The following is a 15,598-nucleotide window of genomic DNA, read 5'->3' as shown; positions in this document are numbered from 1 at the left end:
TGACCTAACCTAAGGGGATGTTAATGCAATTTACCCTAAATTATATATATATATATATTTTATAAAAGGGTTAAGTGTCACTTTATATAAAAGGAGCAAAAAATCCCCTAGTGTTTTTTTCTTTTTTTTTTTTTTTTTTTTTGCAAAAAACTATTTTTTTGGGTGCAAAAAATCCCCTTACTATTTTTTTGGGTGCAAAAAAACCCCTAATAAGCCATTTTGACCAAAATTTATTAAAAAAAAAAAAAAAAATTCAAAATTGCCCTCCTAGTACCATGGCGGCAAACACAATAAGTTGTCTGCTATTTATAAGAAGATGAAACCTAGGTGGAACTGGATTAACAACGACTCTAACATAATGAATGGTTTTATTTGAAAGAACTCTATTACACGAATGGGGGTTCTAGTTCTTCCAAGAGGTTGTTTTGATCTTAATTAATCTATGGGATAATAATGCCCCATTTACTACTCGATCTCGAAACCTAATGGCAGAAAGCAGATGATGATGATGGACAAGTGGAAAACTTCCTCTATAACAGCGAATCTCTCCCTGCATGAATCACTCATTGCCTCTCAGAGCAGTTTAACAAAACTCTCCTTTCTCCGGTCTGTACAAGTACCGACTCTCTCTGTGTATACACACATATATATATATACACACACATGGCATACACATGTATATATCACCACCACCAATCACCCCTACCGCCGCCGCTTCATCACAGTTCCACCACCCAACCACTAAATCACGCCCTTCTTGCCACCATGAAAAACACTCCTACCACCAACAAAACTGGAGTCCCCGATCGCGTCTTTAAATATTCATTACCCAAAAAATTATGCATATAAATAGGAATAATATGTATATATACATATATAGACACACACCGCACACGGCATACAATATGATTTTTTACTGTTATATATATACATATATGTGCGTGCATGAATATATATATGTTTTACTCCGTTTTTTTTTTTCCCGTCTTCTTCTTCCTTTTTTTCTTCCAAAAAGTTCTACTTATGATGAATGTGCATCATTTTTTTTTCTGTCTTGGTTTTTTTTTTTTTTTTTTTTTTTTTTTTTCCTTAAAAAAAATTTATTACTGCACTTTTATAAAATTATTGTACGTATTCTATGTATCTGAATTTTACACTTTTCATTTGGCTTTGCCTCACTGCATAGTTAATTATGATACGTAAGTTCAAAAAATATTTACTCAATTATATTCGATCGGTGTTTGTGTTTGAATTATGATGTTGCCCTCCCTTCTTAATCTGATCTCAGAGAGGACAAAGTTTTATGGCAGCACTCCCCATCCAAGAAGTTCCGGCTTGTTTATACTCATTGTTTTATCTTGTGGCTAGCTTCTTCTTCAAGAGAAGTTTCAAATGCATGATTGCCAGAGCCTCTTGTACTTCCATTGCCCTAATTTTTGCTCTCTTAATTTAAGAAATGCGAAGGAGACACATTCTCATACACTTGAAATGTGGGTTTCACATTATGCATGCCCTCAAGCAGATGAATGCTCTGAGCATCACTCCTCTGACTCTCATGAGATATAATGGGTGTGAGTACGTTGCATTTGTGTTTGAAGCTCATTCGGCTTATGCTTTGGGCTGAGCCTATTTGCTTACGTTTTGTATGGGTTGGGCTCATTTCCGTTCGCCCACTTTGTATATTCTTCCTTTTTCATCTAATAAATTTGTTTTAACTTGAAAAAAAAACACTGCAGTAAATGGTTAAGAAACGGTAAAGTGCATATTTAAGCAATTACAAACTTAAAATATGTTACAAAAATTGTTCAAACATGATCATGTTGCTTCAGAAACAACGACCTTCTTCATGATGTCACGTGCTCTACACATGCCCTCTAATGGCTCAACTTTGGGCATTGTAAGCCCTTTTCCTTCGGTCATATCAACAAGCTTCTCACTTACTCTCTCCCACTCAAAGCACTGAATTAACGACCCCAAAGTCAAGCCCACCACACGTTGGGCCAGCCCAGCACCAGGACATGACCTCCTACCCATCCCAAATGGCATTAGCTTGTGTGCCTCCACTTCCCCACCTTCAAACCTTTCAGGCTTAAAGCTTGTAGGATCATCCCAAATCTTAGGGTCCCTGTGGATGGCCCATGCATTGACCAACAATATTGTGCCACGTGGCACATCGTATCCACCGACGGTACAGTCATCCGAGGACATGTGTGGTACTAAAAGTGGTGCGGCCGGGCACAATCGGAAGGTTTCTAAAATGATATTGTGAAGGTAATTCAATTTCGAGAAATCTGATTCGTCAATTAAGCGATCTTGATCCACATGAGAGTCCAATTCAACTCTTGCCTTCTTTAACATTTCGGGATGGTTAAGTAAATTTGACATAGCCCATTCTATTGTCACTGAAGATGTGTCTGTACCGGCAAGTAACATCACCTGCACGTTATAAGTTAACAAATTATGATCTTTGTGGGGTGCAATAATGTGAATTTTTGTGGGTTTATTTGAAACCTTGAGAAAGAAAAAGAAAATTCTAAGATAATTTTTAATGTAATATATAAAGTTTCTTGTTTAAGTTAATTTCCCAATTCCAATGGACATCCAAGTCCAGATTCATTATATATATGTTTATATATAATATAAAAGTGAAATATAGACTGACCATTATAAGCCCTTTGATAACCTTATCCGTGTAAATTACATTAGTAAGAGTAATATTTCTTTCTACTCATATGTTTATGGAAAATGATAGTGAGGTATGTTTGTCAAAGTTAAATAATTAAAGCCATTAAAAATATACACAGGTAGATTGGGTTGGGGGGGTTTGGGTGGACTTGAACCCAAATATTAGCCCATCCAAACAAGCTCAAGATCTAAGTCAGTTTTAAAATAAAAAAGGTCCAACCAAACATGCCCAAGCTAAATAAGTCCTAAAGTCCGACTACAAACCAGAGCACAAATCAGAGAGCTCCCTCTAATATATCTAAATTCCTAGTCTTTTACGTGACCTAGACTCTCTCCCTCTAACCCTATTTTAGTATTTCCTCTAAAAAAATTTAACTCTTTCATCTTTCGATCCACATTCTTCGATAGCTCCCCCATTGATAATTCCTAAATTCGTCCTTGATAATATATCGCAAATTCTTTTAAGTTCCTTTCGTTAGATAAAAATTAATATTAAAAAATAAAAATAAAAGTAAAAAAGAGTAAAATGGAAATGGTGATTTACTTTAGCATATACACTCTTTATCTCTTATAATGTGATAGCCCATGTGGCTGTCAGTACACATCAGCCAAGGTGTACAAAATTTATGTAACTTGTGTTTTTTTTTTTTTTTTGTTAGAAGCTACTCGTTGAAGAACTTGTCATCCTAGGTCATGATAGCTCATGTGTTTTTGTTTTTTTTTTTCTCTCTCCTCCAATTGGATTCACTATAATCCAAGTTGGACTTATCATCCCTGGTTAGAATTCGTCAGCCTAGGTCAAGTTTTTAGACCGACACAAAAGCTCGAATTTCTTGTAGTATATATTATTTAGTATGTATCCTATCTCGTGTAAATTTGTATTTGTAAGTCATAATTAAATCGTGTCAATTTAAAAATATTTTATTAAATAATTCAATTCGACGACTTATTTAATATTTGTGTTAGAAATTCCCAACACTAATCCGACTTATTTATTAAATGAATTATACATATAACTCGTTTAAAGACCTATTTACTAAATAAAACATTATATTACTTAAATTATTAATAATACTCAATTAAAGAATAAATATTAAAAAAAATATAAGTTTCAATAAATATTAGAAAAATAAAAATTTCTATCTAATCAAATTACTAAATTGTCTCTAGTCTACAAAAAGAATAAATTATAAGACGCAAGTTTAATTAGTTATTTTAGAATTTAAATATAAATTTGTTTATGACAATTATAATTAAACTGGTTACACGAACAACGTGATTAACTAAACGAATTAATCATATTGACCTATTTATGTCAATAAAAATTTTTATTTAATCAAATTACTAAATTGTCTCTAGTCTACAAAAAGAATAAATTATAAGACGCAAGTTTAATTAGTTATTTCAGAATTTAAATATAAATTTGTTTACGACAATTATAGTTAAATGGGTTACACGGGCAACGTGATTAAGTAAACGAATTAATCATATTGACATGTTTATGTCAAATTCATATAAGGTCAATCTAAACTCGGTTAAGTCATCTTTTGTTCTAATCATGTTGAGAAGTCGTGTCCAACGTTGCAACCCTTTTTCCATGACAGTTTCACACATCGTGTACAAAATTTATGTAACTTGTTTTTTAGTTAAAACCTCTGCTCGTTGCAGAACTTATCATCAGTAGTTAGAATTCAACAGGACGAAGGCAATCGTTTGTCTCTCCAATTGGGACTCACTATAATCCAAGTTGAATTAGAATATATGGCTCTGAAATGATTGAACCCTTAACCTAGATCTGTTTAATTCCAACGTACATCCAAGTCCACATTCATTATATATATGTGTATATAAAATATAAAAATGAAGTATAGACTAACCATTATAAGCCCTTTGATAATCTTATCTGTGTAGTATTCTGGCTGCGATTCTTGCAAGGAAAGCAAGTGATCGATCATGGTTGCTATTTTCTTCTCGCATCGATGCTCATCAATCAGAACTTGCAAAAACGCATCCATCTTCTTACTGAATCCCATCAAATTCTTTTCCAAGTTCTGATAATCAATCCATCGTAGAACCGGCAAGAAATCTCCCGAATTCGATACACCACCGTACCGGACCACTTGTTTTATCAGCTCCCGGAACTCCTTCGCCTCCTCGTAGTCGGCCGGCACGTCTTGGCCATAATACCGCTTCCCTGCAATCATCCTCATCATGATATTAAAACTCAGCTCCGTAAGCTTTGATTTCAACTCAACTTTTGCAAATTCTCCGGATGAGTTTTGGTACAGTCTGAGTAAGAAAAGCCTGATTTCGTCCTTTCGAATGGATAGAAAGAAGTTGAGTCGAGTGGTTGAGAAGATCTCGAGAGCACTGAGGCGGCGGAGATTGCGCCAGTGGTCGCCGTAGGGGGATGTGGCGATGGTTGTGAAGTTGTAGCCTATGTACTTGCCTATCAAAAAGGGCGGGCGGTTGGCGAGGACGATGTCGTTCTTGGTGAAACATTCCTCCACGGCAGACGGTGATGACACCACCACAATCCGGCGAGTCCCGAACTGAAGGGAGATGATGGGGCCGTATTTTTGTGACAAGCTGTGTAGGGTTCGGTGGAGAGGTGGTTTTAGTAGGTGGAGATGACCTATGACTGGAAAAGCCAGTGGACTCGGCGGGAGGTTTCGATATCTGCTTCTTGTTTTTGACAAGAAGTTGAAAGCTAGAACAAGGAGTAGGAGAACAGACAGACAAGCGTACGCACAAGAAAGTTCCATTCGTGATTATTGTATACTGTGTTAGTAGCTAAAGTGCTTGCATTCTTAGAATGCGATATATCTACGTTTATAAGAGTAGTGGACTATTTGGCAAATAAATGACTAGCAAATTTTGAAAGAAATGACTAGTTTGCCGATCTTGACTTGTAACATCAATAATGGTGTTGGTACAAGTTTATCCAACAATTTGAATCACGCATGACGCAATTAATGTGTTTCTCTTTCTTTGGGGTGGTTGGCCGGCCAGTGGGTTCTTGTGGACGTAATTAACGGGAGTGAGATAAAGTATGGGATCCCGGGAAAATAGCTATCCTGATCTTCTAGAATACGACATCGAGCATGTACAGGGGTGAAAATCACCTCCAATCACATGGTGTACCATTTTCACCTTTTAAAATAAGTGGAGGATAATTGACCACATCAATTAAAAATCTTAGCTAACTAAATTTTTTTATATATAAAAACTTTAAATATTATATTCAATATATATAAACACATTTAAATATTATATCCAAAATACTTCTTCCAAAATGTGGTCTTTTTCCTTTCCTCTCTAAATGCTTCATCAGCTTCCATTAATGGACTCTCCAAATACTCACAGTAACTTTTGAATATCAAAGCTTCACTTCAAAACCCAAACACACTCAAAAAAACTCATGTAATTTCACTGAAGTATTATGCAGAAACTCCAAAGTATCATCCATAGATCTAAGTTTTATTCATGTAAATCTCGATTTTTGTTTTTTCTTATCTGACTAAACAGCACAAATATCACTAGTTCGCACTTTTTTTAGTAGAATCTTATTGGGATTTTACGTATAACATAAGTATGAAATATTGTTAGTACTGCTTAGGATACAAAATACGTATTGCTTGGAATGTTAAGTAGGATTATGTTGGGATGTTACTTACAACTTATACCGACTTAAATTACAAACTGCTGGGATGTTATGTATAAATAATCTATTAGGATTATGTTGAGATGTTGCGTACAACTTATATTAACTTAAATTATAAACTGTTTAGAATGTTATGCAATATATCCAAAATACCTTGTCTTATTCCAAAATGTCGTCTTCTTCCTTTTTCTCTCTAAAAACTTTATCTGCTTTCATTAATGGACTCTCTAAGGACTCACAGTAACTTTTGAACTTCTATTAGGATTATGTTTGAATGTTGCGTACAACTTATATTGACTTAAATTACAAACTGTTTGGGATGTTCTGCAGTATATCCAAAATACCTGTCTTCTTCCAAAATGTCGTCTTCTTCCTTTCTCTCTCTAAAAGCTTCATCAACTTCCATTAATGGACTCTCCAAGAATTTACAGTAACTTTTGAACTTCAAAACTTCACTTCAAAACCCAAACACACTCCAAAAACCCATGTAATTTCATTGAATTATTATGCAGAAATTCCAGAGCATCATTCATAGATCCAAGCTTTATTCATGTAAATTTCGATTTTTTGTCTGTTTTTCCTTATCTGACTAAAGAGCACAAACATCACTGGTTTGCACGTTTTTTGAAATATTTTGGAAACAAATAATATTTTGGAAAGAAATCAAAATTTGGATTGTTAAAATGGCGGGATTTCGGAAAGAAATCAAAATCAATATTTTGGGAGAGAAAAAAATGGTGGGATTTGAGTTGTTGAAATAGAGTGTTGAAAGTAAGGAAGGGAAGAAGAAATAGTATTTGTGAACAATGTATACACATACATATATATATATATGCGTGTGTGAAAATTGTGTATAAAGCAAATAAATATTTTTACCCACCTTAGTAACTACTGTTCACTAACACAAAAAGGAGAAATGGGCTACTGTGGGACTGGAGGTGATCATGGTCCGGTACAGAGAGGCTTGGGATGTTGTTGATTTGGGACGTCTTTATGTATGCGACATTTAAAGTCGTATATTTTTAAAATTTTGAATTTTCTTCAAGTATATATCCAAATGGCAAGTAATTAAACAAAATTATATTATAATTAATTTATAAAATTTTAGTTAGTAATACAAATTTTACCTAAAATTTTTGGCTCACCCCTAAATATAAAGGAGTGGAGATGACTAGATGTGAAAATATATATATATCGTGGGGATCATGATTGTGTCTAACCTAGGTTGAATGAAATTCTGATGTGATCCAATAGATTTAAAATAAGTGTCCAAAAATAAAAATTAGGATTAAGTTATGTATTGCAAAATTATTCAAGTTTAACCCATTTCTGACTACTCTATAATCAAGTAGCCTGAACAAATCTTGCAAACCTCCATTAACTCCGGCACCAAGTTTCAAACAAGTGACAGTTCAAAACTCCAGAAACTCAATCCAATAAACGAACGAAGCTTCAAATAATAAAACCCAGTTCGAAAATTGTGTTAATGGAATTCGGTGGTGGTGAAGAACTGAATGGCAGTAGGTCTGCGGTCGACAAATTTGAACAAGCAAGAATGGATGATTGAATGGAATGACAGACGGTGGGCATGAACCAGCGATGAAGTAGTGAGTAAAGATGATCGGCAATGGCGATACGGCAGCGACGCTGAACAGTACCGTGAGAAGCAAGGTTGCTTTTACCGGTGCGCAAGAATGACGCGATGACTACTAATGAGCTCGGCAAGGACGGCGGGCAATTGTAGATTAAGCTTGGTGATGATTAACTTGAAGTTAGGCCGACAAGCTCAGATGATGGAGGTGAACACTACAGATGGTCTTTCTTTGAGAAAGAAAAAGAGAAGAGATGGAAAAAAAAAAAAAAAAAAAATTTCTCACAAGAATGGGTTAAATCCGAATAATTTGGCAATACCCAACTTAATTGTAACTTTTGCTTTTGAACATTTATTTTAAAGAAAATGATAGGGTCACCGAATGATTTCTCCGAATGATTTCATCTCATCTACTTAAACAGTTTCCAAAAAATAATTATTTAACACGTGATAAGTATAGCCAATCACGTCAAATTCAGTGTTGATTCGGGGATTCCTTTTCGATCTCCCTATCATTATTCTTATTTTAAATTTATTGGGCCATGTCAACAGGTTGGATGAAGTTCATCTAACCTGTGTTGGACACAAGCATTATCCTACCGTGGGTATGTAGGGTCCATATTGTATTAATGTAGTAATTTTTTGCCCAAGGCTGCAACACAAGCATGGACAAACATAAAAGCAAGATAAACAGCCCAGTGAATTCTTGTGAATGGTAAGTAATTTAAAGTATGGTGAGTCTATTATAAGTGTCTTGAAATTTATAAAATATTATAAAAAGGGTGATATTATAATTTTTTATGATATTTACTTAACATAAATTCTTTTCAATTATATAAAAATAATTAAATTACAGACACAGTAGCTTTTTATTTTCTTCTTCTTCTTTATATTTATTATTGCACTTTTATAAACTTGTTGCCTGTATTTTATGTATCTGGATTTTTTTACACTATAATTTTTTTTTTTTTTTTTTTTTTTTTTTTTTTTTTTTTTTTTTGTGAATAATAACATACTAGTCATTTGAATCACAATTATTGCACTTACTTTTTAGATTTATATGCTACACTGTTAATTATGTACTATAATATTAATATTACTTGGATACTATAGTTGAAAACTTAGAATCACGGTTGTTCTACTTTTCATTTATCTTTATACTACTCCCTCTGTTCCATAGCATATATAGATATAGCTCACTTTTGAATATGAGATGTAAAATTATTATTGACATATTTCGGTTATCAAAACAATTCTGGATCGAGTTGAAATATTTTTTTATCATCGACCCTCGGTTTCAGAAGCAAAAATTTAAGTGAAGCTATTCATGATATTCTTGGTTCGACAATGAACAACTAATAGTCATGGTAAATATGTAAGGATCACTTGGATTAGGGTTCCAAGTTGTAATTTCATCATGACCTATTTTTTTACATTCTAAAGGAAAAGATTAATGTTAAAAAAAAAAATAGGATAAAAATAAAGTTGTAAATGTGTTTCTATGTCGGAAAAATATATATATATGAATATCGGAAACCCAATATTGACTTTAATTATCTAAAATATTTTTATATATGTTACTAGGATTGTGTTATTGGGTCCTACGTTTCCTTTTATATGTATATTTACACATCAAAATGATCTATATTTTTCGATTTAAATAAATAAATAATAACTGTTCTACATTTATGAAGTAAACTAGTACAATATGACTTTTGTATCTGATCTACTTAAAACTAGTACAGTAAGAAAATATTCATATATAGATAGAGAGAGAGAGAGCGCACACGAGAAGCAAATGGTTAAGAAACAGTAGTAAAATGCATATTTAAGCTATTACAAACTTAATATGTGTGTGTGTGTGTGTGTGTGTGTGTGTGTGTGTATCTATAACATGTAACAGAAATTATTCAAATTTCATCCTGCTGCTTATGAAACAATAACATTCTTCATGCCACGTGCTTTACACATGCCCTCCAATGGCTCAGTTTTGGGCATGGTAAGCCCTTTTCCTTCTGTCAAATCAACTTGATTCTCACTTACTCTCTCCCACTCAAAGCACTGAATTAACAACCCCAAAGTCAAGCCCACCACACGTTGGGCCAGCCCTGCGCCAAGACAGGACCTCATACCTATCCCAAATGGCATTAGCTTATGTGCCTCAACTTCCCTACCTTTAAACCTTTCAGGCTTGAAGCTTGTAGGGTCATCCCAAATCATAGGATCCCTATGAATGCCCATGCATTGACCAACAATATCGTGCCGCGTGGCATGTCGTATTTACCGACCATACAATCCTCTGAAGACATATGTGGTACTAAAAGTGGAGCAGCCAGACACAAACGAAAAGTCTCTAAAATGATATTACGAAGGTAATTCAGTTTTGAGAGATCTAACTCCTCAATCAAACGATCTTGGCCAACATGATTGTCCAACTCAACTTTTGCCTTCTTCAACACCTCTGGATGGTTAAGTAAAATTGGCATTGCCCATTCTATTGACACTGATGATGTGTCTGTTCCCGCAAGTAACATTATCGACACATTACAAGTTAATGAATTTAGAGTAAAGTGCACTAAACCCTCCCTGAGCTTTCTTCTTTCTCACAAAAAACCCCTAAAATATGAAAAAGATACTTAACCCCCTAAACTTACTATTCCATCAAATGTTAAGTGATCCTTCTCACTTTTTTTTTTTTTTTTGTTAAATATAGTGATATATATATAGTCTTGATAGAAAATTGAAGATACTGACCATTATAATCCCTTTAATGATCTGATCCATGTAGTATTTTTGCTATGATTCTTGCAAGGAAAGCAAGTGATCAATCATAGTAACCTTACTTTTATCGCGTCGATGCTTATCAATCAGACCTTGCAAAAACGCATCCATCTTCTTACTGATTCGCACCAAATTCTTTTCCACGTTCTTATAATTAATCCATTGCAAAATTGACAAGAAATCTCGGGGATTCGATACACCACTGTACTCGAACACCTCTTTTATGAGCTCCCTGAACTTCTTCGCCTCTTCGTAATCTGCCATGTCTTCTCCAAAATACCGCTTCCCTACAATCATCCTCATTGTGATATTAAAACTCAGCTCCGAAAGCTTTGATTTCAGCTCAACTTTCGCGAAATCCTCGGATGAGTTTTGGTACAGTTTACGTAACAAAAGCTTGATTTCGTCCGTTCAAATCGATAGAAAAGCGTTGAGTCGACTGGTTGAGAAGATCTTCAGAGCACTGAGGCGTCGGAGACTGCGCCAATGGTCACCGTAGGGGGATGCGACGATCATCATGTAGTTGTAGCCGATGTACTTGCGTATCATAAAAGGCAGGCGGTTGGCAAAGACGATGTCATTTTGGGTGAAACATTCCTCCACCGCGAAGGGTGATAACACCACCACAATCCGGCGAGTCCCGAACTGAAGGGAGAAGATGGAGCCGTATTTTTGTGACAAACTGTGTAGGGTTCGGTGGAGAGGTTGTTTTAGTAGGTGGAGATGCCCTATGACCGGAAAAGCCGGTGGGCTCGGCAGGAGGTTTCGGTGTTTTGTTTTTGACAAGAACTTGAAAGTTAGAACAAGTAGGATAACGGGCAGAAAAGTGTGCATCCAAGAAAGTTCCATGGGGGAATCTATAGATAGCTAAACTGATTTTTACTAGAGTATTTTCTAGTGATGCTTCATGATCAATATGTGCTCTATATATACACACATACACATACATGTATATAAGAGTATTTCCCAAGCAAAGGCTCTTGAAATTCAGAGAAAGAATATGAGAATTAAAAATCTATTCGATCCCTTTTACTCATGGTGTTACATCCAATTTATAGAATAGGACCTAACTAAAATAGGTAAGTAATTACCTACCAATCAGCTCTAAATCAAGGAATAAATATTTCAATCCTATAGCTGTACTATAAGAGATAAAATATCAACATTTCCCCTCAAGTTGGTGCATAGATGTCACACATGCCCAACTTGTCTAAAATTTTGGAAAACACTTGATTTGAGACTGTTTTGGTGAGAATGTCGGCTAGTTGATCCTCAATTCGAATCTTAGGCAACTCCACAATTTTCCCATCCAATTTCTCCTTAATGAAGAATCTGTCTACTTCGACATGCTTCGTACGATCATATTGAACTGGATTATGGACAATATTACATGCTGCTTTATTATCAAAATATAGTTGAATAGGTTGCCTAGGTAGATAACCCAAATCCCACAAGAGTAGTCTTAACCACAATGTTTCACAAAGTACAAGCGTCATACCTCTGAATTCAGCTTCGGCACTCGAGCCAAGCAACAACATTTTGTTTCTTGCTTCTCCATGTAACAAGATTACCTTCTACAAAAGTAAAGTAACCAGAAGTAGATCGCCGATCATCTATAGCTCCAGCCCAATCAACATCAGTATATGCATCTAAGTTTTGATAACCAACATTTTTAGTGAACAAAATTCCTTTTCCAGGAGCAGATTTCAAATACCTCAAAATGCGCATAACTGCATTCATTGTTGCTCTCTAGGATCATGCATAAACTGGCTAACAATGTTCAATGCATAAGCCAGATCCGGTCTCGTGTGTGTTAAGTACAACAATCTCCCTACAAGTCTTTGGTATCTTCTTTTATTAGCAGGTACTTGATTGGACTCAACACATAAGTTCAGTCCTTCTTCCACTGGTGTCTCAGCTGGTTGACATATTGTCATGCCAGTCTCTTGTAATAGATTTAAGGCATATTTTTTTTAAGATAGAAAGATTCTTTTATTAAATCGAGATACTTCAATTCTAAGAAAATATCTCAAAGAACCTAGATTTTTCATTTCGAATTCTCTGGATAAGTACTTCTTGAGAGCCTTCATTTATTCAGGATCATTCCCTGTAACCACCATGTCATCTACATATACAATGAGTGCAGTGATCTTACCCTGTTGTTTCTTCAAAAATAACATGTGGTCGGAATTGCTCAAACGGTAGCCAAAGGCTATCATAGACTTTGTGAATCTTCCAGACCATGCTCTTGGAGATTGTTTCAACCCATATAATGATTTCTTTAACCTACAGACCTTTCAACTATACTTTTCGGGTATCATGCATCCTGGTGGGAGATCCATGTAGACTTTTTCAGATAATTCACCATGCAGAAAGGCATTCTTCACATCGAATTGTTGCAATGGCCAATCCAAGTTCGCAGCTAAAGACAACAAAACTCGAACCGTGTTGATTTTGGCTACAGGTGCGAACGTCTCTGTGTAATCGATGCCATAGGTTTGGGTGTAACCTTTCACCACCAATTTTGCTTTAAAGCGTTCAACTGTGCCATCGGCTTTATAGTTCATAGTGTAAATTCATTGACATCCAACTGGTTTCTTTCCTGGTGGAGGATCAATGAGTTCCCAAGTTTCATTTTTCTGCAAGGATTTCATCTGCTCGTTCATAGCTGCTTTCCAAATGACACATAATAGATACAGTAGATAATTGATTTACAAATGACAAATTTGATTCTGACAAACGATGATTCGACACATAATTGCTCATGGGATACTTAACTTTACTAGAAAGTTCGGATTCATATGTGGGTTTAGGAATACCTATTGTGTGATGCGGTGGTAAGTATTTTCTGAGTGGCTCAGGCACTAACTCAAGAACATCCTCAGCAGGCGATTAGTTTGACATGTCAGTTGCGAGGGACTCGAACTCGGACGACGATGGGCTTGGAGCCACACTTTCCATTAAGGTTGGCGTCATACTTTCCATTGCTGGGCGTTCATCACCACTTTGATTCAAACTTATACCACTTGAATCCAATTCACTTGATTCCTGATTGGTTGGTCCAACTTATGAGTCATCAACATTAGAATCGTCGTCCTCAAAAGTGTGATAGTAATAATCTAGAGTCTGAATTTCGTTCTGGTATTCCCCTTGAAGTTCAGACGCAGAAGAAAAATACATCGAGTCTTCATGGAAGACAACATCTATTGTGATAAACATTCGTCGAGTTGGAGGGTGATAACAGCGATACCCCTTTTGATGAGTAGCATATCCGAGAAAAACACATCGCAATGCGCGAGGAGTTAGCTTGTTGCGTTGATACTTATGGAGGTGTACAAATGCTACACAACCAAAGACATGAGGAGGTAGATTTGGGACAGTTGGGGCAACAACTGCGTCAGTGAGAGCCTGCAATGGTGCCCGGAAGTCAATAGAGCTGGAAGGTACTCGATTGATTAGATATGCTGCAGAGGTAAGTGCTTCTCCCCAATACGATAATGGCATATGTGCTTCTATCAATGAAGCACGAACAACCTCCAACAAGTGGTGATTTTTTCGCTCTGCAACCCCGTTCTGCTGGGTTGTATTGGAACAAGTGGTTTGATGAATAGTTCCATGTGCTTCTAAAAACTGCTGAAGGTCAAAACTCTGATATTCTCCACCATTGTCACTACAGAGAACCTGAACATGTGCATTGTATTGAGTTACAACCACTTTATGAAACTTCTGAAACAATAAGTTTACTTCACCCTTGGATTTCATCAAGCATAACCAGGTCATCTTGGTACAATCATTAATAAAAGTAACAAACCAACGGGATCCATCTAAAGTAGTGACTTTAGACGGACCCCAAACATTAGAATCTATAATCATAAAAGGAAGTGGACTTTTATGCAAACATAATAGATACGACACACGGTGGCTCTTTGCTAGTTCATAAACATCATAGTGGAAATTAGAAACATCAAATTTTGCAAACAAATTAGGAAATAATTTTTTCAAATAACCAAAGTAAGCATGCCCCAGACGTCGATGCCATAGCCATATTTCAGATTTTTTTATTTCCCCCTCAGAACCATCCACTGTCAATGCTTGTCATAGCTTGTCGGAACTATTGGACATCAAGTCCAAGTAATACAGTTTCCTTCGCCTAATACCACAACCAATCGTCTGCTTTGTTTGGAAATCCTTAAACACACAAAAATTAGGCAAAAAATGACAACACAAGATAAAGCTGTGGTTATTTGGGAAACTGACAAAAGACTAGAATCTAAAGATGAAACAACTAAAACAGAATCTAAATGCAGATTATCAGTGAGTGTCAAAGATCTTTCCCCAATAACTGGGGTCGAAGTCCCATTGGCAGTAGAAACAAATATGTGTGAGGATGAATTAAGAGGTGAGACCTGTCTAGAATCAAATGTCATATGATATGTGGCACCAGAATCAATTATCCATGCACTATTAGCAACATGTGTAGAAATATTGAAATTCTTACCACCAATATTTGTTGTCTTAACAACTGTTGCAGTGGAGGTCTTTGTGGAATTCTTCTTCCAACGACGATGATCCCACCATTCCGGATATCCCACAAGTTTGAAATAGCGACTCTTAGTATGACCAAGCTAGTTGCAATGAGTGCATTTCACTATAAGAAAAATGATTATTTACAACGAAATATTTATAACATGCAAAATTACACCTTGTTAAAAAGAAATTTTACAATATGCTTCCATGGGCGTTGTCAGATTGAAAACATACAACGTTATTTGAAAATTTTTAGCACTAATTTTAATTCAATTTCCCGCGAGCACATGTCTATCGCCTGTGTATATATTCCCGCTGATATTTTCACTACTTGGCTTGACAAAAAAATT

General features: G+C 35.6%; 1 protein-coding gene and 1 pseudogene across 1 annotated transcript; both read right to left on the bottom strand.

Annotated features, from left to right (window-relative positions):
• Nucleotides 1-1,740: 1,740 nt before the first annotated feature.
• LOC132283549 (cytochrome P450 81Q32-like) lies at nucleotides 1,741-5,702 on the bottom strand. Its single transcript, XM_059785512.1, has 2 exons — nucleotides 4,563-5,702; nucleotides 1,741-2,436 (listed from the first exon to the last, which is right to left on the bottom strand). Exons 1-2 carry the CDS (start codon nucleotides 5,448-5,450, stop codon nucleotides 1,816-1,818), a joined length of 1,509 nt encoding a protein of 502 aa, XP_059641495.1. The 5' UTR covers nucleotides 5,451-5,702; the 3' UTR covers nucleotides 1,741-1,815.
• A 4,167-nt stretch (nucleotides 5,703-9,869) lies between these two features.
• Nucleotides 9,870-11,570, bottom strand: LOC132286773 (cytochrome P450 81Q32-like; annotated as a pseudogene).
• Nucleotides 11,571-15,598: the final 4,028 nt, after the last annotated feature.

Source organism: Cornus florida, unplaced genomic scaffold (assembly GCF_030987335.1).
Source record: "Cornus florida cultivar Cherokee Brave unplaced genomic scaffold, ASM3098733v1 CherokeeBrave_3.0.0_Hap2_Chr11, whole genome shotgun sequence".
Taxonomy (NCBI): Eukaryota; Viridiplantae; Streptophyta; class Magnoliopsida; order Cornales; family Cornaceae; genus Cornus; species Cornus florida.
Note: the sequence above shows the minus strand (reverse complement) of the source record. Positions and strands in the feature narration are given on the sequence as shown.

Coding starts and splice junctions, on each gene's coding strand:
- LOC132283549 (XM_059785512.1), bottom strand. CDS start 5,450: ATGGAACTTTCTTGTGCGTACGCTTGTCTGTCTGTTCTCCTACTCCTT. Junction 2,437..4,562: donor TTATCAAAGGGCTTATAATG/GTTAGTCTATAC, acceptor TATAACGTGCAG/GTGATGTTACTTGCCGGTAC.